The 25,633-nt window shown below is 38.7% G+C and overlaps 2 protein-coding genes across 3 annotated transcripts in view; both read left to right on the plus strand.

The window, feature by feature from the left end:
- The window catches only part of GSR (glutathione-disulfide reductase), a 44,232-nt gene extending 28,749 nt beyond the window's left edge, over positions 1–15,483 (plus strand). The window contains exons 7-13 of the mRNA XM_019750505.2: positions 1,723–1,822; positions 5,097–5,183; positions 6,316–6,474; positions 8,579–8,690; positions 9,925–10,056; positions 12,421–12,554; positions 14,549–15,483. Coding sequence (XP_019606064.1) covers positions 1,723–1,822; positions 5,097–5,183; positions 6,316–6,474; positions 8,579–8,690; positions 9,925–10,056; positions 12,421–12,554; positions 14,549–14,698 — 874 coding nt within the window. The 3' untranslated portion in view covers positions 14,699–15,483. The remainder of the gene's footprint in view (positions 1–1,722; positions 1,823–5,096; positions 5,184–6,315; positions 6,475–8,578; positions 8,691–9,924; positions 10,057–12,420; positions 12,555–14,548) is intronic.
- An 8,679-nt stretch (positions 15,484–24,162) lies between these two features.
- Positions 24,163–25,633, plus strand: part of GTF2E2 (general transcription factor IIE subunit 2) — a 50,609-nt gene continuing 49,138 nt past the window's right edge. Inside the window, exons 1-2 of one of the 2 annotated variants that reach the window (XM_019750509.2) lie at positions 24,184–24,411; positions 25,330–25,377. The gene's annotated coding sequence lies outside the window, so the exon portion shown is untranslated. Of the gene's footprint in view, positions 24,412–25,329; positions 25,378–25,633 lie in introns of both variants that reach the window. The other variant, XM_019750508.2, reaches the window with a different exon arrangement.

The following is a 25,633-nucleotide window of genomic DNA, read 5'->3' on the forward strand; positions in this document are numbered from 1 at the left end:
GTTATAAACAAAAGACTCTGGGAAAATAGGACAATGAATGAACAATTATGTGCATTTTGTTCTCTTTTTCTAAGACTCCTTTATCACTGTTATGTTGGTAAAGAAGCAAATAATCAGAGAAAGAACCAATTCTGTACCATTTGCCTGTGGGCGGAATGGTTCAGCGTTGCCCTCCTTGAGCTTATGTCAGGGTGGGTGCTGGAGCACGGATCCCTTGGAATGTGGTGGTGCAAGTAGTTCTGAGGGCCATGATGAAGTTAAGAGAAGTGCTTTGGAGATTTGGGGATGTAAGATCGTTTCCAGTGGATGCTTTAGTGGTAAGATGCAGAAGGAGGTGCCTTTGGGAGCTGAGAGCCAAACACTGAACTCCTTGCAGTTCTCCAAAGAAGCCAACTTGTTTTATACCTGTTCCTTCTACTTGGGAGGTATCCTCCAACCCCTGCATGAGTCATCTTTCAGGAATCTGGAGTGTTCTCTGAACCCTCTGTCCTACAAGAACTGGCTGTTTACCTCTGTGCCTCAGCAAACCCCAAGGCATGTTTCCCCTCAGGAATTCCTTAAGGGCAGCTACCACTACCACCACTACCTATCCCGTCTAGTGCAATGCTTAACAAAAGTAATGATAATAATAAACAGTGGGGGAAGAAAGAGAAGATGGATAGAGAAAAGAAGGAGGGAAGACCCGAAGAAAGGAATAGAGGTCATCATACAATAGGAAAGAGGGAGCTAGAGATGGAAGAAGAACTTTTTCATAGTTTTCAGTCTGTAAGGACAGGATAGGAGGGTGCTTACCTTTATCTTGCAGCCTTTGGGTCATGCTTCATCCTCCATCCAGACCATAGCCCTCTGAAGGCAGGGACTCAAAACATGGTACCTTACCTATGGGAGGTACTAAAGAGAAGATTTTTCTGTTCTTCCCTGATTGCTTGTTACCCAAACATTGTAACAGTGGTAGAGGACCATGTCTGAAGCTTTACAGAACTAGTCCTGAATGGGATGCTTCTTATCTAGGCTGCAGCCTGGAAGTACACATTGTTGCACTAGGGCTAAGGCCAGCTTTTCTGCCATTGCTTCAAAGCCTCATCCAATCAATCTAGTGTTTAAGATGCTTTTTTAGATCAAATTTATGCAGGGTGTCTAGTTGTAATTCAGATCAATCCTATAAGTTAAATGGCTTGCTTAAATTGGCCTTTAAATTACATTGCAAAGATTGATAGAATTCAATAATGATCAAGGAGAAATACTGAGCAGAGAATAATAGTGATAAGAATTGTGGTGTTGAGTTTAGTTTTAGGTGCAAAGATCATTACATAAGGAATCATCTCTAGTTTCAATGCTTTTTTGTTTGTTTCCTCTCTGAAGAAATGAGGCTAAAGAGCTTTAAAACAACCAAAAATCTATTTATTTCCTTTTAAAAATGGGATATTTTCTACTTAAAATTGCAATGTGGTATCCTGGATTGGATCTTGGAACAGAAAGGGGAAATGAATGGGAAACTGGTAAAATCTGAGTAAAGCCTCGAGTTTAGTTAATAGCAATGTACCGATGTCAATTTCTTAGGTTTGACAATTGTACCATGGTTATGTAAGATGGTAACTTTCAGAAAAACTGGGCAGAGGGTGTACAAGACATCTCTGTCCTGCCTTTTCAACTTTTCTGTAAACCTAAAATTATTCCAAAATAAGTTTATTTAAAAATATTACCCCTCTGCTGTCATTTTAGCCACAGTGTCATCGTTGGTGCAGGTTACATTGCTGTGGAGATAGCAGGTATCCTTTCAGCTCTGGGCTCGAAGACATCGCTCATGATACGGCACGATAAGGTAAAGTCTACCCTTGTCCGTTCTCTTGCCTTGATGTCAATCTTCTTAAAAATCTACAGTGAGAATTTTCTCTTCTGTTGTCATTAAATACTAGGGTACAAAGCATGTGGAGATCGGTTGGTTTGTTCCGTATGTCGCTGCACAGAAGCTATTTGAAGTAGGCCTTCTGTCTTTCCCAGCTACCAGCTGCGCTAAGAGTTGATGAAATCATTTTGATTTAATCAAACTGGCAGATATTTTCATCATGAATTGTTAGATAATAGCAGATGACTTTATAAGGAGACATGCAGGGTTAAATATAAGTGTTAGTTAAATTGAACAGACTATCAGGTTAATTTCTTGGATTGGGTTATTAGCACTCAGTCAAAAAATTTACTAAGTTCTTTGCATTAAAAGGACACATATCAAAAATATTTTCATCCCTATGTTTATGGCAGCATTATTCGCAATAGCCAAGATATGGAAGCAACCCAAGTGTCCATTGATGGATGAATGGATAAATATAATGTGGTAGATACATAAAATGAAATAGTATTCTACCTTAAAAGGAAGAGCATTCTGACACATGTTACCACTTGGATGAACCTTGAGGACATACCAAATGAAATAAGCCAGTCACAAAAAGACAACTACTGTATTATTCCACTTATATTAAGTATCTAGAGTAGTCAGATTCATAGAAACAGAAAGTAGAGTGGTGGTTGCCAGGGGCTGCCGGGAGAAAGAAATGAGGAGTTGTTGTTTAATGGGTACAGAGTTTCAGTTTTGCAAGAGGAAAAAGTTCTGGGGATCACTACAACAATACGAATATACTTAACACTACAGAGCTGGCCACTTAGCAATGGTTAAGTTGGTAAATTGAATGTTGTGTGTTTTGCTTTGCCACAAAAAAATAAAAATAAAACTGAAGGAAGCTTATATATAGATCATCTATTCGAACCTCATTTTAAGGCCCAGAGAGGTTTTGTGACTGCTAATTAGTATCAAAACTGAGAGTCAACTAAGGTCTCAGAAGCCCAGACCAATATGCTGCTTTCGTGTTTGACATTAATGATGAAGTGTTGCTTTATATGTTTTGTTGCTAATCGTGACTTAGCCTTCTTTAGTGTAGCCTACTGTTAAGTCTACTGCGTTATCAATTCTATGATCTACCCCGTTTCTAGCACCATTTTTGAGGCCGCATACCTTAAGAAGAATTAGGATAGACTTTCACCATTCTGCCTTTCCCACTGAGTATCATCTCCCATCACCCCATCAGCAGATCACCACAATTATTATCACCTCTGTTATCATCACCCTCACCATGATGACCAGGTCATCCACACATATATTTTCTTTTTTTTTATTAAAGATTATTGGGGTGATAATTGTTAGTAAAGTTACATAGGTTTCAGGTGTACAATTCTGTAATACATCATGTATATATCACATTGTGTGTTCACCACTCAGAGTCAGTTCTCTTTCCATCACCATATATTTGACACACATATATTTACTGGTGTATTGATCTACTCTTGTGATTTGTGAGGTGTGAGCATCACTCCGCGTCTATACTGATCCCTCATAAAGCAATCTCGTCAGACCTGATCCGTTTTTCAGAAGGAATTTAACCCTCTCTGGCCTATTCCCCACTTCTTTTCTTCTGTGTTCTTCCATTCAAACTAACCTACTTGGCTTTCCCCTGTCTGTAATGTGGTCCCACATTCTTATGTTTGTACAGACTCTTCTGCTTAAGGTGCTTTCCCTTCCCAAATCATCAAGATCCAGTGCAGGATGGGACAGTCTCTGTGAAACCTGCCCTGTTCTCTTCTGTATAATTTCTGTCTCTTACACAACATCTTATCTGTATATCCTTTTAGTTAATTGTTAGTCTGTCTTTTATTCTAATATGTTATGTCTTCCACATAGTAGAACTTAATAAATATTTGTTGTTGGGATGAATGAACTGGTGAATTTATATAAAGTGCTGACCTCGGTTTAGCTTGCAAGAGTTACATGTCTTTCTCCTCCACTGGAAAGGGAGCTAAGGTGTCCATATGCAGTTTTAGGTCCTCCTAGCACTTCTTAGAGTAAATCCCTCAAAAGACACTCACTGCACGCCTACTAATTTAAAATCTTAATAGTATGCTGACAGACTATGTGAATGATTGCTGTGAAAAAGGTGAGGTATGGGAATTTGTTATAGCAGCAATGCTACATATGTAAATGCCTTTGAAGATATAACTGATTTCATTGCCCAGAACTTCCCACTTCAGCTTGGGATTTTGAACTCAATTAAGAAAAAATAAAGTGGCCCCACAGACATGGAAGGGGGAGTACTCCCCATTTAGTGACACTACAACTGATCTGAGAGACGTGGTAAGAGATTTGTGCCTTCCCAGGCACGATAAGCCTGCGAGGGGTAACAGAGCAGGAGTTGTCTGCCGTGGTTCCGGTGACTTCACGTGGCCTCTACCATCATGGGTGGGAAGAGGAAGTGGATAATGATGCGGAGAGAACTTGATCTGAAGATTCAGGACTATCTCAATTTGAATCCTGGCTCTAGTACTTTCTAAAAGTCACTCCAGTTCTTGGAGTCTCAGCTTCCTCATCTGAAAAAAAATATATAGATAGTCTCCTATCCCGTAAAATCATTAAAAGGATTTGAGGAAGAGTAGATAGATGGATAGAAAGACAGACATTCTCTAGAACAACACCTAGCATTCCAGGGAAAAAAACAAAGACATCGTGTTTTCAGCTTTGTTGGAAACTTTAATAGGAGTGGATCCATGTTTACCAAATTCAGAACTCTAAAGTAGTTTGAGATCTTAAAGAGAGACTAAGACTAATATAAAATAAAATTAAAAAAGAAGTCCTCAAGACCATGCTATTCACTTTTCTGCCTCAATAAAGAGATTTTGCTAGAGAATCTTCATTTAAATCGTATCAGAGGGAAAGCTGGCCCCGGAATACTGAAAGGGGAAAGAGAATTTCTGGTCTCTAGACTTATGGAAAAGAGAAGCAAGCTTGGGAGGAACATAGCAAAGATAGAAACCTGCAGATTACTTATCTATTTAACTCTAAAACAGCAGTTGGTGAAGTTAGATGTAGTACAGACATTGGTGGTGACGGAGGAAAATAGGTTTATTAAAATTCCTCACAGTATGGCCACGAATAAAAAAGGAGATAAGAGGGAGGATGATACCAAAATTTCCCTCCTAAGTTTGTAGCGTATCTTTAATCAAGTTGTATTCCTTTCCCACCTGATCCCTCTGCTGCCTCTGTTTGTATCCAGGTACTTAGAAATTTTGATTCAATAATCAGTTCCAACTGCACTGAGGAGCTGGAGAATGCTGGCATCCAGGTCCTGAAGTACTCACAGGTACGACCTACCTGGGGCACGCTTACCACCCTTAGTCACCTGTCCATCATGAATCACACTTTGTGCTCTTGGCTTTACCCCATTGGTTTTATAAACACAAACTGTTAGTCTACCCCAGTCAATTTATTCCTTTCTAGAATACTGCCAATTCTTTTCTTTATTATAAGAGGCTATATTTCTCATTTATTAATGAAGTCAATGTATAAAAGATTAGAAATCTGATAGTTGAATTTTGTTTAGTTAGAACTAAAGCTTTAATTTTTGTGCTCAAATGCCTTATTGAATATCCTTATTTTTCAGGAAATATATTTATTTTTATATTTAAATATTATATTATATTTATATTTAAATATTATATTTATTTTTCAGGAAATATTATTATGGAATCTGTTTTTAAAGCACACCCTTTTGGGTTTTTCAGATGGAAAGAAATTACGAAGTGCTTTGCTTCTCAGGGAATCACCTAAATTTCAGAATTTTCCTGCGGCATTAGCCTTGTAAAAAGTGATTGTTTTTCCCCACAGTTTCACCCTTTCACCATAGGCCATGTCAAGTAGCATAATAAATGTGACTATGCTTTGTGTATATGAAAGTGCTAGATTGGTGGTGGGGGTCAACATCAGAATCACCTTGGGACCATCACTAAACTCTATGTGGGCTGCACTCTCCTGACCTGATTCTTACCTCCCTCCCTTATTCTGGTTAAGCATGTACAGGGAGAAGCAATGATTGTGCCTGTGAAAAAGTTTCTTACTGATGCTGCTACAGCTCATTTCCTTCTCCCCACACTCCAGTTGCAAATCACTGTGCTTAGATTTATCACTTAAAATTTTACCAGTTTTTAAGAAGTATAGTTTAACATATTTTACTTTTCAAATGAAGCATTGAGTTGGTGACATGAGCTGACATTTATGGCCATTGGCTGGATGATTTGGGGCCCCCTAGGAAATTATCACAGCTCCTAGGAGTTCTAGCATTGGTAGACTTTGGGTAAAAGTAAATGTGTGTCAGCATGTAAAGATTCACATGTAGAATTCAGGGGGGATTTGTTAAATGTGAAGGATTCTAGTTTTTCTCTTTGCTTTCCTTCTTCCCTCCCTCCCCCACAATTAACACATTTATTTGCCAATAGGTCAAGGAAGTTAAAAAGACTTCTTCCGGCTTGGAACTCTCCATGGTTACTTCAGTTCCTGGTAGGAAGCCCACCTTAACCACAATTCCAGATGTTGACTGCCTCCTCTGGGCCATTGGGAGGGACCCAAATTCCAGGACCCTGAATTTAAACAAACTGGTAAGCTGACTTAGTCTGCCCAAAACATTCTTGAATCTCTTAGCAACCCTGTCTCTCTGCACCCCAGGCCCTAAAACTGTGGTGGGTTCTATTGGATTCTTTTCTTTTTATTATACATATCCAGTTTGTCATCAAATCCTATTGCTACTTCTTTGAAATTAAAAAAAAAAAAAATCCTTTTTAATGTCAGCACCCTAGATCAGGTCCCAGCCACCTCTCATCTAAATTGTCCAGCAGTTTCCTGTCTAGCCTCTTCCTTACAGATTTCCTTTTCACTATGATACTTGTCTCTTTAAAGCCCTAATATTATTCCTTATTGTCTACAGCTCTAATCCAGATTGTTGGGTGTGTAAATCGTCCTGGACGTTATAACACTTGGGGATGGGACCAATGGGCAGCTGATCTACAAGTGTTGTAATTGGCATTCTTATTTGTTCTTTTAAATTTTGAAGGAAAGTCTAGGATAGTAGCTTGGGGGCTTGGGTCCCAGAGTTTGACCCAGTTGTGAACCTTAGTTCTGTTACCAGTTTCATGGCCTTTAGCAAGAAGTGTAATTACTCTTAAGTTTGAATTGTTTCATATAAATATGGGAACAAAAATAGTACTTGCCTCATTGGGTTATAGAGAAGAATAAATGAGAAAGTGCTTGCAAAGTAATTAGCTGAGATGTCAGCTGATGGTATGAACTCAATAAATGTTAACCAGCTGCTGTTGATGGTGTCGTGATGATTTTTTTCACATGTTATACTACTCTGAATAATAATAGATATGTGATGTGTGATGTTTATATATTTGATGGAGTCTCTTGAGAAGTATATAACATTTTGATTTATGTTCTAATATTAATATCTGTTATAATGTAGATTCCTTTTTCATTTCTATAAATGCTATATTTGAGCATTAAAAAAATGAAATATCTGGGGAGATGCTTTACTTGTGTTTAATCTTATTGTTCAGTGAAATTTAGTAAAACTAGCTCTCTGGTTTTATTTTAACAAAACTAGCCATCCAGCTTTTCACCTTTCAAGAGATATTTTGCCATGTGCAGATATAGGCATTGGTAGGTCCAGTTTTCAACTATATTTGCTGAATTTTTAAAAAATGAGGCAAAAATTTTTAGTCTCATTCAATGTTAAGATATATCTTTGTAGTGCAAGTTGAATGATTCCTATGTGTAGGTCAACATGTTACTGACCTAATTTAATCTTGCCACCAACTCTTTGAGGGGTAAGGATGAGGAAAACAGGAGCACAGAGCTAATAGATAACTCATGGTTGTAAACTCTGTGGAGCTTGGAGGATATTTGTATTATTTACCACTGTATTTGCAGTGACTAGGTTAATGCCTCATTTGTACTAGAAACTCAAATATTTGCTGATAAATCGGTGGTTATACAAGGTCTCATAGCTAGCAAATGGCAGAGCTGGGACTTGAACCCAGGTTTACCTGGCTTCAAAGGTAATAATACTCTTATGGAACCTACTTCCGTTTTCTCTCTGCTTCTCACACGGGAGTGTATACACATGGGATCTAGAAAGCCACAAGATAAGCGTGACACATCTTGGAGCAAAAATTTGACTCACTATAAGGGAAAATTTTTTGGTTAAAGGAAGTAGCAGTATATTTTAGAGTAGAATGCAAAATTTGCTTGGATTTTTAAAGATAAAATGGTAAGCTTCAAAGAAATCTGCTTTTGGTGACTGCTTCATGGTGCCCCTTGAAGGTTTGAGTTAGCATGCTTCAGAAAGACTGCCTCAGTGGAGAAAATTGAAAGCTACCTTCCTTGATGGACTCCACAGGGATAGCAAGTAGCATGTCTGATAGCTGAAGGATGCCTTCTCATGTTTACCTGGCCAGTTGAGTTATACATTGCAAAGTCAAATCCTGTTAAAATACCTCAAAATCGGATAAAATAGTTCCCTTTTAAAGAAAAGATATGAACCTTGCCAACTTGCTAAGAAATTTTCATCTTGTGGTTGAGTCTTGTGGTTCTTGGAGATTCAGGCTACAGAGGTGCCTGAAATGAGATAGAATCAGAGATTTGATCTGCTATTTTTTTTGTAGGTAAGCCAGGTATTTATGTGATGTCCCTTCACAATTTTAGGGGATTCAAACTGACAACAAAGGTCATATCATCGTGGATGAATTCCAGAATACTAACGTGAAAGGCATCTACGCAGTTGGGGATGTGTGTGGAAAAGCTCTTCTTACTCCAGGTAATGCTTCTTGTTTTCTTGGGTAAGGGAGGCTCTGTGTGTTATACAAAACTGTTCAGAAGTTCATAGTCAAATAGGCTTAAGCAAAGTTAAAAGGATGACTGTCTTTATGTCATCAAAATGATAAAAATGATTGAAATAGATGCTGGTTGGGTACCTGATGTTTTCTCAATAATATTCATTTTTACTTTAAAAATGCTTCTTGAAGACTGAAATTTTTATATAGCTGATACAGTCCTCCTCTGAACACTGTAAATTAGAATCTGAGTAGTGTGTGGCGACAGAGGAAGGAAGTGGCTTTGGGAAGAAGTAATTGAGAGTGGGATTCTTCTATGATAATTTAGTTTTGATACAATGAAGATTGATCCTCATCCCCCGAGTTTCATACCTCAGGCTATTTTCGGATTTAACTGGCACTTTTCAAGCTCTTCTATCTGTTATCAACTCCACTCCATCTGCTTTCACTCTGTACCCCTCTGCAGCCTCTCCAGCCTTTCCAAAATGGCCCTGGGTCTTACTTCAGGATGGAAACTTCCTCAGTTTCACACCCAAAGCTGTTGAGTTTGTTTAGGAAGTTCTCTTAAAAACAAAATAACAAGGAAAGGTTCAAAAACTTTATAACATAATCTAAGAGTTGAAAATTATGTTCAAGTGAAGAAATTTCTTAGGTATTCTACTGATAACTTATTTTGGAAAGAAATCTGTCAATTTCAAATCAATAAAATTAGTAGCTGATGCTTTTACTGAACTCAGGCATTTATTTTGAAAGACTTAGGAATAAAAACAGGCTAAGGAGAATAAATTTTTAAAAAATAATAAATAAAATAATTTTTAAAATAAACTTTAAAAAAAAATTAGTGTGAACTGAATGTGGTTATAAAGTAGAACTGAAGGTGCTTGAAACTAATATAGTTTGCTCCATAAATATTGTATCAAAAAGCTAATATCCTCATTAAGTAGGTAACTGCCAGATGATTGGAAACTTGTAAATATGTCTTTTGTTTTGTTATAATAGAATGTACAGAATTTGATAGTTTTGAAATTTTGATAGTTTTTAATTGATATCTAAGATATTGATGTGTCTTTATTATATTGAATTTGGTATTATTGTGAGCATTGGTGTAAAACTGTCAGAACTAGTATGTGAAGCCACATAGCCAAATGGTTAGTAGAGCAATTCTGCTATGAAAAAATGAGCAATAAGCTAAACATTGACTTTAAATTATCTTTGCAGTTGCCATAGCTGCTGGCCGAAAACTTGCCCACAGACTTTTTGAATGCAAAGAAGATTCCAAATTAGACTATGACAACATTCCCACAGTGGTCTTCAGCCACCCCCCTATTGGGACAGTGGGACTCACCGAAGGTAGGTATTTAAAAACGAAGGTCATTTACAGTTTCCTTCCCTCCACCCCCGACTTTAAAGTAGGTGTCTGTCAGCTAACTAAATCTATCTCAGCCTCCAAGTTACACTCCTGTTTGGTTAGCCTCTTGTCACAGTTCCAATTTCCTTCCTGACTACTACCACATTGAGAGTATAATTCCTTTTCCTCATACCACCCTGTCTCTCTGACTTTTTTTTAGCTTTTTATTTGAACTAATTTCAAATTTAAAGAAAAGTTGCAAAAAATAGTACAGAGGACTGTATACCCTTAAAAGTTTTGCTTTATCATTTCTCTCTACACATAGACACACACACACACACACACACACACACACACACACTTAAAATTCAGTATCTATTTCCTAAGAACCAGGCAGTTCCCTTACAGAAACAGTGCAATTTTTCTGATGAGAATATTTATTTATTTATTTACTTTGTTTTAGTTTTTTATTTTTCGATTACAGTTGACATACAATATTATATTAGTTTCAGGTGTACAACATAATGATTAAACATTTATATAACTTACGAAGTGATCACCCTGATAAATCCAGTACCCATCTGACATCATACATAGTTATTGCAATATTATTGCCTATATTATTGACTATATTCCTTATGATATACCCTACGTCTCCATAACTACTTTGTAACTACCAATTTGTATTTCTTAATCCCTTCCCCCTTTTCACCCATCACCCCAACCTCCCTCCCATCTGGCAACCATCAAAACGTTCTCTGTATCTATGAGTTTGTTTCTGTTTTGCGTGTTTATTTGTTTTGTTTTTTTAGATTTCATACAAGGGAAATCATATAGTATTTATCTTTTTCTGTCTGACTTACTCTACTCAGCACAATACCCTGTAGGTCCATCCATATTGTTGCAGATGGCAAGATTTCATTTTATAGCTGAGTAATATTCCATTGTATATGTATACCACCTCTTTATCCATTCATCCATTTATGGACACCCAGGTTGCTTCCATATCTTTGCTATTATAAATAAAGCTGCAATGAACATATGGATGCACATGTCCCTTCAAAGTAGTGTTTTAGGTTTCTTCAGAAGTGGGATTACTGGGTCCTTCTTTTTCTCTTGTTATAGCCTCTGTTTTAAAGTGTGTTTTGTCTGGTATAAGTATTGCTACTCCAGCTTTTGGTTTGTTTGTTTCCATTTTCATGAAATATTTTTTTCCTTCCCTTTGCTTTCAGTCTGTGTATGTCTTTCAGTCTGAAGTGAGTCTCTTGTAGGCAGCATATGTAAGGGTTTTGTTTTCTTATCCATTCAGCTCCTTTTCATCTTTTGATTGGAGCATTTAATCCATTTACATTTCAAATAATTGTTGGTAGATACCGTAGCTATTGCCATTTTATTATTCATAGTTTTTTAATCTCCTTCTTAACACGTTGCGTACGGATCACGAGAATCTTCACGAGGTATTTAAACCCCGCCATACGCAACGTGTTAAAGAAGTCCCTTTAACATTTTTTGTAATACTGGTTTGGTGGTTATGAACTCCTTTAGCTTTTTCTTCTCTGGGAAGCTGTTTGTCTGTCTTTTGATTATAAATGATAGCTTTGCTGGGTAGAGTAATACTGGTTGTAGGTCCTTGCTTTTTATTATAACTTTGAATGTTTCATTCTAATCCCTCTGGCCTATAAAGTTTTTGTTGAGAAATCAGCTGACAATTTTATGGGAACTTCCTTTTAGATGACTAACTGCTTCTTCTTGCTGCTTTTAAGATTCTTTTTATCTTTAACCTTTGGCATTTTAATTATACTGTATCTTGGTGTGGGTCTCTTTGGGTTCATCTTGTTTGGGACTCTCTGTGCTTCCTGGGCTTGTATATCTGTTTCCTTTGCAAGGTTTGGGAAGTTTCCCATCATTTCTTCAAATAGCTTTTTAATTCCTCGTTCTCTCTCTTCTTCTGGTACCTCTGTGATGAGAATGTTGGTACACTTGATGTTGTCCCAGAGGCCCCTTAAACTTTCCTCATCAAATGAGAATATTTAAATTGATACAATATCATCTGAACTTTAGATCTTACTCAGATTTTTCCAATTGTCTTAAATCATTTTAGTTTTTAACATTTTTTTCCTTCAAATCAGGCTTTAGTCCAGGATAAAACATTGTATTTAGTTTTCATACCTCTTTGATGTCCTTTAATTCCTCAGTTTTTTATCTTTCATGAAATCAACATTTATTTTGTAGGGTATTGCTCATTGTGGTTTTGTTTGATATTTTCTCATGATATGATTTAGGTTATGTATTTCTTGCTTTCTCTTTGATAGGGCAGTGTAAATTGTTTAGTGTTTTTTTGATAGATACTTTTCTGTGCATTATAGATGAGGCCATTTCTAAATATGGAAAAGAAAATGTGAAGACCTATTCAACGACCTTTACCCCAATGTATCATGCAGTTACCAAAAGGAAAACGAAATGTGTGATGAAAATGGTCTGTGCTAACAAAGACGAGAAGGTATGGGAAAAATCCAGTAAGCTAAAGAGTAACTTCAAGGTTGGCAGTGATGGTGGCATTTTGGTGGAGTGGGAAGGGAGGAGACCAAATAGTTAAGCCTTCTCTGATTGATTGAACTGGTGTGTTCCTATTTTTATCTGCCTACATATACTGAGGTTCTTCATAATATTTCATTTATAAAGAAGGTTCCACTGCAAACAAAGGGAGAAAGTTTGAAAGCCACAAAAAAGCTCAGTCATTGACCAATAGGCCAGGATAGATAGGAAACTCAGAAATGTTGATAAGTGTAAGAATGTAATGTATGATGAATTTAAATTTAACCAATCAGTGAAGAAGAGGGAATTTATTCAGTAAAATTAACTATTTTGGTTTAACTTTTTGAGGAACTACAAAACTGTTTTCCAAGATGGCTGCAGCATTTTTCATTCCCCTCAGTCTTATGTAAGGGTTTCAATTCTTCCACATCCTTATCAACACTTGTTACTGTCTTTTTTTATAGCCATCCTTGTGGATGTGAAATGGTGTCTTATTGCGATTTTGGTTTGAATATGAACAAGTTTTTTGAAACATAATTTTTCAAATAGGTTTTGTTTGGTATTAGGTCAGCCTATTGGGTTTTTTCTACAAATTGAATTAAATATTACAATGGAACACAGCAGTGTGCCTTGGGAACGTGGCTTCATGAGGGACAGTGGCTTACCTGGAGATTCAGACGTAGTTTCCAACTTCTCTGATCGAAAAGAGCATAGTTTGTGTCTGATTCAAGATGGCTTTGTACTCCAAAAGCCACAAGACATAGTCCCTGGCTTGTAGAAATCAACATTACTGAGGATTGATGGATGCAGAGAATTAGAACAAAGAGAAGGAAGTAAGTGAGTGGGCAGCAGAACAAAGGTTGCTTTTTCTTGGCCCTGAATATTCCTCAGTAGTTTAAGATTTTCAGATGTTGAATTAGCAAGATCCCTACTTATCTCTTCATATCAGTTATTTCTTCATACCATTGTCATTCATTCATTTGATAACCACTACCTGACAATCTGCTAAAGACTAAGAACTGGGATATGGAGAGGGATGATATAAAGTTCCTGCCATCTCCAGAAACTGGTATTGTAAATTCAACTTAGATCACAACATCTAAAAATCTTTGTTTAATGCATACATAAAATATGATTGGGGATTTTTTTTTAAATTGAGATGTACTTTTTTAAATTGTAAAAAGCACACAGCATTTTTAAGTGTACCATTCAGTAATTTTAAGTATATTCTTGATTTGTTTTTAAAACAAAATATTTTTGTAGCTAAATTTTATGTTCTCTAACTTTGTTTTTCAATGGATTATTTACCCTAAAAGTATTTGCTGAAGGGGTACATTAACTAATAGTTTTAAAGTATAGTGAGAAATCTCACTGGAAAATGTGATTTGAAACAAATGCCTCTTTCTGGTCCTTCATGCCGTCATCTAGCTTGTATGAACTGAGTGCCCCCTACGGGCCATTGTTTTGCTTATCCATAGGGATAGAGTAGGGAGCAAAAGCAAACAGAGACCCCTTCATCTACAGGTTAAAGTCTGCTGTGAAAGACAGACTCTAATTGTCCACTCCCCAGATAAATAAATACAACATTGCAGTTGTGATAGAACCATGGTGGAGAAATACTGGTAGTGAGAGATCATGTGATAGACAGTTGAACTGGGTCGGGAAGGAATGTGTAGGTATCTGAAGAATGAATGGGCTTTTGCTCTTAAAAGAGGGCCAGAAAGATTGTCCAGACAGAGGAAACAACTTGTGTAAAGGAGAGGGCATGGGGAGTACTCAGGACAATGGAAAGCCAGGGAGGCCGAGAGCCTGAGGGAGGGCTGCATGAGATGAGGTGGGCAGGGATATTGAGGCAGGACTGTGTAGGGCCTTGTCAGCTGTGTTGTGCCTACTGGGATTAGAAAGGGAAGTTTTTACAGGTTTTTAAATATTAGGTATCTTTTTTTTTCTTTTTCCCAGGTGGTTGGGATCCACATGCAAGGGATTGGGTGTGATGAAATGCTGCAGGGTTTTGCTGTTGCAGTAAAAATGGGAGCCACAAAAGCTGACTTTGACAACACAGTTGCCATTCACCCTACCTCTTCGGAAGAACTGGTCACTCTTCGTTGAGAACTCAGAGACTGTTATGGCTGGCAGCTGGACCAGTAGCCCTTCTGAAATGAACCAAATAATCACATTTACTTAAACTGTTCACATTATATAATTTCTTTGTTGTAATCAGGATCTTCCAATAGTGGAGAGTTTTTGTTATCCAGGATTGATTTTCATTTGATAGTATCTCATAATAATTAATGCTTTAAAGTTTTTTTTATTACTATCTCTGTGCTAGCTGGTTGGTTTGTTTTGTTTTTGTTTTAGCCTTGTCCCACCTGTACAACTATATGTACTATAATTAAATTAATGTACTTGAATGAGTATATCTTGCTACTTTTTTATAAAGGAAGATGACAACAGCTGTTCACATTTAAATAATTCAAATGCACAGAATTTTTTTTTTTAAGTCAGTACTGTGCTGTGCATATTGCAAAGCTGCTTCAAGGGTGTGACCTTTCTCTCAAAACATACGACACAAGAGGCCTGCCTCTCTTACTTTATTCTTTCTTTTGTTTTAAATGATTAAAAATGATTTGTGTTACTTTTATGAGATTAATTACTTTAAACTTAGGAAAGATTAGAGAAGGCTGGTTATCTAAGTGAAGGATAATTTAGAAGTGATTCCTGCTTTCAGAAGGAGAGGGACTCAGATACTACAAAAGTCCCTTCTGCTAAGAGTTCATAGTTCAATGAATCAATGAATGATTTCAGTTTTTATATGTGTTCTTGTCACTTTATTTTTTGTGAAAACTGTTTCCAAAAATTTAAAAATAAAGTGATAGCCTTTTCTTCTTATAAAATTTGTTGTTATGAATTTATGGGTTAACAGTTCATTTTCCAAGAATATTGCTCATTGGAGGGTCATATGCCAACACTGAGCTGTCTTAAGAAGGCTTATGGGGGAGAAAAGAGATTTCACATTTATAAATAAAGACCAGAAGTATAAAAGAAGCATTTAGCCAATTTCTTGGTTAAGTTGGAAGAACAGTCTAGCAATAACTTACGTTTTTAGTACTTTATTTCCATTAGCGTTTACCAGCTAGGTAAGTTAGTTAAAAATTTTCCATGGCTTTCATTAATGGCCTAGTGCTTCAGGCTTCTTTCATTAAGCTTTTAATTAATGTCTCTCTGGTTGGCCATGGCCAGGTTGCTACACTGACTTCAAGTAGGTCCAATGTCAATGAAAGAAACATACCACATTAGTGACTAGGTTATGTGACTATTGCTGCGAGCAGATAGGGTCTAAAAACCTAGCCATGGACTGGACTGACATAACCACACCCCCCTCTTACCCTTCAGCCCATAAGGTAGTGGGCCAAGGTTCTGGGCTCCACTGACCAGTGGGCTCCACTGACTGCACTGACCCTAAACTTTGGGTGTGACTCCGTTAAAAAAAAAGGGTGGGCCCAGTAGTCACTTCTACTCTAATCATGTGGTTTTTTTTCTTTCAGGTATCCTGTACACTGCCTGTTTCTACAGTAAACCAACATGAAGGAACCTTTTTCAAGTGCAGGCTTTGTTCTCATCAATCTCCAAATCGATCCAGCGTAAGGTGATCTGGCTTAACAGTCTCCTTTACAAAAGTCACTGGGGAGAGTAAAGATATATAGGGCAACACATTGTACAATATCTGGCACATTGTAGGAGGTCAGTAGATGTTTACTGAAGGAAATACATGGTACTTGCTCTCAAGTAACCACATAGTCTAGAATAAAATAAAATTCTGCACAAATAACTGCAATTCAAATCAATGTTAGGCACAGGGTAACCATATGATTTATGGGATTCTTTAGGGAGTAAAAGGGGACACAGTTGGGACAAAAGGCATAAATTTGTACTGCTAGAGGCAAACCGGACAGTGGCACCCTCGTTATTAGAGAAGTGGAATTATACAAGTTCAGAGGAGGCAGAAAGTGTCATTTTGCTGGGAAAACTGAAGAAGGTTTTGTGCAAGTAAGAGGTTGTGTAGGATTTGGAATATGAGGATTGTGAGGGAGAAGGTCAGGGCCCATGGAAGGGACAGTGAGGCAGTTAGGCAAAGCATGCATGGGGATGATGGAGCTCATTCAGTATGGTTGGCGCATTAGAGCGCATGTTCATTTTGTGTGGAATGTTCCTTCCCACTTGTTTACAAGATGATCCAGTTCTGTATTGTTGCATAACTAGCTGAAAACATAGTGGCTTAAAAGAACAGCCTCTTTATTATACCTCACGATTATGTGGGTCAGGAGTTTGAGCAAGACTCAGCTTGCAAAGATGACTCTTCTGTTGGTGTCGACAAAGATCATTTGGGGTTATTCAACTGGCAGATGGACTGGTCTAGAAAGTCTAAAACAGAGTCATTCATATCCGACTCTTAGGCAAGGGTGACCGGAAGGCTGGCCTCAGCTGGGGCTGTCAACCAGAGTGCCTACATGTGGTCTTTCCGGGATTGCAGACTCACGGTAATGGACTTTGATGGAAGCCCAGGGCTCCCAGAGGTGGTTCCAAGATTCCCAGGCAGATGCTGCAAGCCTTATGACCTAACCTCGGAAGTTCTAGAACGTCACTTCTGCCACATGTAATTGGTTAAGCAAATCACTAAGGCTAGCCCAAATTGACGCAGCGTTATGGGACTTCACCTCTCAGTGGCAGGAGTATTAAAGAACGTGTGGCCATCTTTAAACACACACACCTAGAAATCTTCTCGTTTTACAAGGCTTGACTAACATCACCTTTGTGAAGACTCATAGTTTTATGTGTTACGTGTTCCCATGACACCTTGTCCCGTATTATGTAGACCCACATTAGATCTACACTACGTGTTCACCTTGTGGGTGTCATTTAGAAATGATGTCAATCATTTCTATATTTTCTATGTTGTTTCACAGCATCATTCCTTGTGTGTCATGTAGCAGCTTTGGCTGCAAGAGAGCAAAAGTGTGCTACTGTGTAATTTTTCACAGTAATATCTATAGTACAAAAGAGCCAACTTTTTTTCTTAATTAAAGTTTATTGGGGTGACAATTGTTAGTAAACTTACATAGATTTCAGGTGTACAATTCTATAATACATCATCTATATCTCACATTATGTGTTCACCACCCAGAGTCAGTTCTCCTTCCATCACCAAGAGCCAATGTTTTAACCTTTTACATTTCTGAAAAATGAATAGGCAGGATTTTCCGGTCTTCAACAAACTTCCCTTTCCATGAATCTGACCTCCTGTATGTGGATCAGGTGCTGTTAGTGGTAGACATAGAAGATGGTTTCAATTGTGCTCTACTCTGAGAAACACTCATTGTCATTGCCTTTGATGCGATAATTTAGAATGTTGATTCTTTAACAAAGATCAGTCAACATCTTAAAGGTAAGAATGATTATATACAGTCATTTCTGTTTTTTATGTGGTATATTTGAAGTGATATTTAATGTGTTAGTGGGCAATGGTAAAAGGTAAAAAGTGTTGGATGGTAGGGCTGGAGTTATATCTAGTTTTTACATAAATTTTTATGGCAACAACTCCCCTTTTAAGTACTTTCTCTTAAGTTGTAGTAGGAGACATTTGTCATTTTGGCTGTTCAGCATCCAGACTTCTTAAGTTTGGGGAATACCAACCTTATGAGCCTTGGTAAGAGATAAAGCCCATCTTCCCACATAGAACCCCAAAATATCAAATGCATACTTTCCCAGGCTCCCCTGCAGCTAGGGAAGGCACATGACATAGGCTTGGCCAACCAGATGCATCCACCACTGACGACTCAGAAACAGGGATAAGAGAATCCATTCTAGTGGCTGTGGCAACACCAGCAAGGGTTGGCCTGGCAGTAGTACCAGTGCCTGCCATGTAAGTTTCTAGCGTTGGTGACTAGAATCCATGGCAGTAATGGTGACCTCACTGGCCCATTTCTGAGTCATGATTTTGGCCACCATAGTTCTGGCTGCCTAGCCTCCTAGCCTGGGTCACCAGCCCTCCCAAGATTCTGTGAGCTACCCTATATAGGATACAGTCATTCTACTTAAATTAGGCCGCACCAGTTTCCAATTTTTAAGAACTGAGGCTGATGCAGTTTTATTTTCCGAAAACATAACCTTGAATTACAAGAAAGCTTATCTATTTATTATAGCACTTGTTGCATTGCCATCAAGTATCTGTTCCTTTGCCCCTTTCAAACACAGGTAGCATGCTCGACACATCTTTGTACAGCAGCTACCCTCCCCCACGCCCCCACCACCATCACCGGCTGGCCCTTTATCTGCAGGGGATACGAGTATGTTCCAAGATGCCCATTGGATGGATGCCTGGAACCATGGGTAGTACCAAACTCTACATATACTATGTTTTTTTCTTATACATATCTAAGATAAAGTTTATAAATCAGACACAGTAAGATTAACAACAATAACAATACTAAAATAGAACAATTACAACAATATACTGTAATAAAAGTTGTGTTAATGTGGTCTCTCTCTCAAAATATTTTATTGTACTGTACTCACCCTTCTTGTGATGATATGAGATGATAAAGTGCTTTATTAAGTAGAACTTTTCACCTTTTCACTTAAAGGAAGCACTTTACAGGTTTGCTTTGGCGTGTCCGAATTGCCAGCATGACTACTTTTGTGCTTTGGGACCGTTAGTAAGTAAAGTTGGGGTTGCTTGAACACAAGCACTGTGATATCATGACAGTTGATCTGATCACAGAGATGGCTACGAAGTGACTAATGGGCAGGGAGTGTAAACAGTGTGGATACGTTGGACGAAGGGTTCACGAAGTGGAACTGTAAGAGATTTCATCATGCTACTCAGAATGGCTTCCAATTTAAAACTTAGGAACTTTTCCATTTAATATTTTTGGACCACAGTTGACTGTGGGTAACTAAAACTGAGCAAAGCAAAACCAAGGATAAATGGGGACTGTTGTACTGTATATTCACACTGCTTATTGCAGTGCCCAATACTGTTGAATAGAATGACTGGGCTAAGTGGAAGATGACACTAGAAAATTTGTGCTGTTTGGAGAGGGTCTTGATAATAAATGGATGAGAAGATATTAGCAACATGGAATTGCTGATTGTTAAACATTGAAGATTGTTCAAGGAGGAAAATGTCAAGGTGGGATTGGAAGATTAAAGTGGAAATAGCAAAACTGTCGAGAGTAGGATGGGGGAATCAGAAATGAGGCTGAGATTATCTTTGTGTGAGGTAATGAAGGGCCTGCATTAGGGTGATTGCAGTGGGGATGGAAAGGGACATGTGTAAGAAAATGGGCAATGAAAGAGTCAACAGAATTTGTGCACTAATTGAATTTAGGACTTGAGGGTGAGGGAGGAGTCAAAACTAGCCCTGAAGTTTCTGGCCTGAGGGACTGGTAGAAAGATAATACCATTAATAGAAAGAGACAAGACAGGCAGAGAAACTGGTTTAAAGGGGGCAGGTGCAAAGTTTAGGACATGTTGAGTTTGTGGCCCCAGTAGGGATCTGGAAGTTTAAAAGCTGGAGTTTAGGAGAAAAGGTCTTGTCATTTGTTTAAAAAGTTACTGGTCTTTTGTTAAGATACGTACTACATAAGTCCAAATTCTAACTATCCCTCTGAGTTATTCATAACTGGGTACTCTCATGTTTATGTGCAGTGTACATGCTAATAACTTGTTTTTCTCAAAAAGAATTCTTTCCTCCCTTATGGAATGAATGCTAGAGAGGAAGCAGGGTCCTAGGGATATTGTTTCAGGAGGGGCAGGCTGCATTAGAAGGTAGGGGGAAAGGCTCCAAAGGAGAAAACACTATCAATGCTAGAGAAATCCAGGACAGATGATGAGCAAAGTACTTATTTTAGCTCTTGATTTGTGCGGATGTGGGCTAATTGCTTTGTCGGCTGTTTTGAGAATTTACATATCTAGTTAGTTGAGATGGATTGCCAGGTGAAGAGAGTTGAAAGGCAGTTATTACTTGATGGCAGAATGAAGTAAATTTATTTACGTTATCTCAGTTTTCCTCTTCCAAACAATTATGTAATGTAAAAAAAATTAAAATATAAAATTAAGCCACTACATAAAAAAGAAAAGTTCTGATACATGCTACAACATGGATGAACCTTCAAAACATGAAATAAGCCAGTGAAACAAGCCAAACACAAAGAGACAAATATTGTATTATTCCACTTAAATAAAATATCTAGAACTAGGGCAAAGGCGTAGAGATAGAAAGTAGATTAGAAGTTACAGGAGGCTGTGGGGAATGGGGAATTATTGCTTAATGGTTACAGAGTTTCTGTTTGGGATGATGAACAATTTTGGGAATAGTGATGATGGTTACATAATATTAATCTAATGCCACCAAGTTGTACACTTTAAAATGGTTGAAATGGTAAATTTTATCTTATTATGTTATATAGATTTTACCACAAATAAAATAGTAAAAAAATATCCACTGTATTGGAATTAATCCTGTGGTTATACTGAGTTGTGTATTTTGGGTGGGAGGGTTTGGATTGGTCAGGAGAGAAGAATGTTTTATAAAATATAGAAAATATATTTCCCTCAAAGAGCCACCACACTTTCTACTAAAAAGTAAGCATTCATGAGATGAGACATAATTGCTGTTGCATTAGTAGCTTGAATCATTCTTCATATAATTTGACACTAGCCACACCCTTCTGACCTGAAATACTAAAGATGTCAATATGCAGATGGTTAAATTATAATAAAGGTTTATTTAAGCATCAATGGTGGAGACTTTGTGTATATCACACAAATAGCCGTATCCCTATAAAGAGTTATGTCACACAGCTCAGGGTGGGATATTTGTCCAATGCCTTCCCTAAGCTCTGGCTAGAGGCTGCCCAGGTGTGTCTACAAGGTATGAGCAAACAATATGGTGAATGTTTAAATTTTTAAAAAATGATCACAGTAAAAGACACATTGCCATTAATCCCCCTCAAAAAACTCCCACTCGCTTTGAATACATCCCATCATTCTTGCCACTTTCTGAAGCAGCCCTGGAAGTCCTCTGTCATGAGTGTCATTAGTTGTGCTGTCGTGGCTGCCTCGATGTCCTGTATCGATACAAAACATTTACCTTTCATAGTCATTTTGACTTTGGGGAAGAGCCAGAAGTTGCTCGGTACCAGATCCAGTGAATAAGGTGGATGAGGACACACTGTAAAGTTTTTATTTGACAGAAATGGCTGTACCAGAAGCGATGTGTGACACAGAGCCTTTCTGTTGTGATCACTAAATATGGTGAATGCTGCTGCCGAGTGCCATCCAACAGAAAGGCAGGGATCTTCAATATGGGAAGCGGCAAGTCAAACCCTAGTAACAGTGTGTGACAAGTTTCGACTTGTTTGGTGCAGTCAGTCACGTGTGTGAGCTGTGGTTGAGAGAAGGTATGTTTTAAAGTGTGCCCTAAATCATCCTTCATCATGACAATGCTGTGTGTCACACATCACTTCTGATATATGGCTATTTCTGTCCAATAAAAACATTATGGTGTGTTGCCATCTACCTTATTCACCAGATCTGATACTGTGGGACTTCTGGCTCTTCCCCAAAGTCAAAATGATTCAGGACATCAAAGCAGCCACGACAGTGCAACTAAAGACACGAAAGAGGACTTCAAGAACTGCTCCAGAAAGTGGCAAGAACGATGAGACAAAGTGCGTTTGAAGCAATGGGGAGTATTTTGAGGTGGATTAATGGCAAAGTGTCTTTTACTGTAATAATTTATTTAAACATTCACTGTATTGTTTGATCACACCTCGTATATTAGGTCTCTTACTCATTGTAAAGTAACCAGAAGAATGATAGAATCGATTCCACAAGTATATGAAAAACTGGAATTTATATAATCACTAGGTAAAGAAACAATGAAATAAAAATTAATAAATTCATATAATACTGGCTCATGTTTCTCAGCACAATGCAATTTTAACCTTTGGGATTAATTTTTGTACTTGATATCTGCTCCTTCTCACCATTACACTTCATCAGTTTTTTTTACCAGTTAATATCTGGCTTTACTGGGTTGTAAAACCTCTGGGCCCTACTAAATTGTTACTCAAAGTTACATTTCCTGACGGTATTACATGAACATCAAGTGAGTTTATTACAAAATCCTCTAGAATGAAACAATTTTTAAGTCACACAATCTCTTTTGGCTTTATTTCCAAGTTTTGAATAAAAATTTATGTGTCATCTCATTTAATCTTTGTAACAGTCTAATGCAAGTAATCCATTGTAGTACAGTTATTCCTTGATGAGAAAACCAACACAGGTTAAGTAACCTGAGTAACTAGTACTAAGTAATTAAAAGACAGCTACAGAATAGTTGAGCACAGGCTATACTGCTGCTTTGGGTTATAAAAGTGAGGGAAGGACATCGCAGAAATCGGACACTCCAATACATTGTAGGCTGTGGGCAAGGCCCTTTACCTTATTTTGCCATGTATAATGAGCACCCACGGTTTTGGTCCAAACTTTCAGGGAAAACTTTCATTAAAATTTTTTAACTCAAAGTTTTATTAGTTTACATTTAGGTACTTGTTTTTCGTATTATAAAGAAATTTTAGCATTTATTTTTTAACACGGTACAAGAAATTTTGTGGAACAAATAATTACAAAACAGAACAGATGCAAGCAATACGTAAGAAATTTTATGTACCGGTAACAAACTAATATTTACGCATCATAGAAGGTCAAGAACTCTGTCGTTGCAAGTTGTCGTTAAGTTCAACAACACCGATTATCCTACTCCAGGGTACTATTTTGCATGCGGATATCGTTATTGATTTCTAGAATTACACTTTTAACTCATAAGCATAAACAAATGAACATTTATATAAATATGGAATTAGTACTATCCCTGTATAACGCGCATCCTTATTTTTCCTTCAAATTTGGGCCAAAAGTGCGCATTATACAAGGCAATATACGGTATCTCTCGTTGCTTTATTCCTTCCCCTTTCTGTTGCTTCTGAATCTGAAATCGTTTTCTAAGACTGTTCACAGGTGTTGCGGTTTGGAGTTCAGAAACTGGGCTTCACGTCAGGATTTGCCTTCGCTACTTGTGCTGTTTTGAGCAAGTCATTTAGTTTCCCTGGGCCTCTTGTTTCCTCATTTGTAATAGAACTGGAAGAACGTTCTCTGAAGTCTAAATTGTGGTAACTGACATTTGATGTAAAGTCACAAAATACCTAGTAGACAATAACTTGAAAAATTGCGTCGCCATGTGGGTTAAACAGATTCCCGAGCACGCTGGAGGAGGCTCTCGTAGCTTTAAATTTCCGCAAAGGAGAGATTTCCATCTTAGCTGCTGCTAACAGCCTCCTACCTACTAAGTCCCGTCCTCCACCCCGCCCCCAGCCAAGCTCCCGTTGTTATGGAGACCCGGAACGCCCTAGCCGGCTGCTTTTCCTCCCGCCGTACCCCTAACTGGGCGCGTGATGACGCACGCGCGTTCTAGGCTGTGAAGATGCCCCGTTGGCTGCCGGGACTGAGCTCGTAGCAGCTACTCAGGAAGCGGCGGGCGGGGCTCCCGGCCGAGTCGTCAGTGGTGCGGCCGCAGCCGCCGCCGCTGCTACCGCCAGTGCGGAGATCCGGAGCTGGCGGGGCAGCGCTGGGCGTGCGTGCGGGCAGACGGGGGCGCTGACTAGGAGCAGAAAGCGGCGGCCAGCGGGCGTGAGCGGCTGGCGGAGGCGGAGGCGCAGGGAGGCGGCGGCGGGTCGCGTGGGGCGGCCCACCTCGCTCAGGTAGGGGCTGCGGCCGCCGGGTGAGGGGCGCGGAGCTCCGGCCTGTTGTTCCTCGGGGGAGACCGCCTCCTCCCGCGGGGCGAGCGTGTCTTCCACCCCTCGGGAGGCTGGGTGCCGTTTACTACGCGGAATACAGCAACAACTTGTTGGGAGCATTGTCTTTTAGGCCGGAGGTTTTTTCAGTAAACTTTTGGGTTGTAAAGGGAAATTCGCAGTCGGGTAGCTGCTTGTGCCTCTTCGTAGCCCCCAAGTTTACCTTAGCAGTGGCCGAGCGAACCATGTGTGTGGAGTTTGGGGACCCACGACGTCCCACCGACTAAAAGGCTGTGATTTAGAGGCTCGTTCACGGACTATTTTTTAAAGCTGCCTTTTGGCGACCTGGTTTGTAATGATTCCTAAACTTTAGTTATAATTGTTTTCTGTAAAGTCCAAAGACGTTTTCCAAAACAAAACGCTGTGGCACTTTTTTCTCTTACCTTTACATTCTGTCATTTAAGATGTAAGCAGTGTCTTTTCTTACCTTGCCGGCTATTCGCCAGTGGCACCTCTGAGGCTTAGGCAGGGACAGAAGCAAAAGAAAGTAGAAGGGTTCAAAGAAGTACCGTAGCATGATACGGTGGGAAGAACGTGGGCTTTGGAGCCGGAAGACTGACTTAATTTTGGCTTCTCAGTGTCCGTCCGTGACACGTGGGCACATGAACTCCCTGAGTTGTGGTGATGTTTTTTTGATGTAAAAGGGCAGGGTGATGTGTCCTGTCTACCACACTAGTGAGTGCATGTAAAACTACAATTACTGAGTACAGTCGCCTTCTGACAAAAGGAAGGAAAAGTTAGGTGGAACATGCGATGGAAAGGTAGACATGAAGCCGCCTGCTCTGGGTGTCATTGAATATTACCCCTACCTGTGCTTGGTTTTAGACGCCTTGTACCTGGACCAGGATCCAGATATCCTGACTCCTAAATCAAGTAAGTGTTCCTTACTCCACACCTGAAATGCTGGTAAAGGCCTTCAGCTTTAAAAGGCTCTGGAAAATAAATCCTTGCCTTCAAGCAGCTTACATTTGAGAACATGACAGCATCGAGCACTTCCTTTAAAAGCAATGAATAAATAAAACGTGACCTCGAGTGTTTTAGAGTCAGGATATTTGGGTCCTGGTCCAAGTACTTCTCGCTGTGTGACCGTAATCATACCTCTTCACTTCAGATTTCACATATTAAAATA

The sequence above is a fragment of the Rhinolophus sinicus genome, linkage group LG04 (genome assembly GCF_036562045.2).
Source record: "Rhinolophus sinicus isolate RSC01 linkage group LG04, ASM3656204v1, whole genome shotgun sequence".
Taxonomy (NCBI): domain Eukaryota; kingdom Metazoa; phylum Chordata; class Mammalia; order Chiroptera; family Rhinolophidae; genus Rhinolophus; species Rhinolophus sinicus.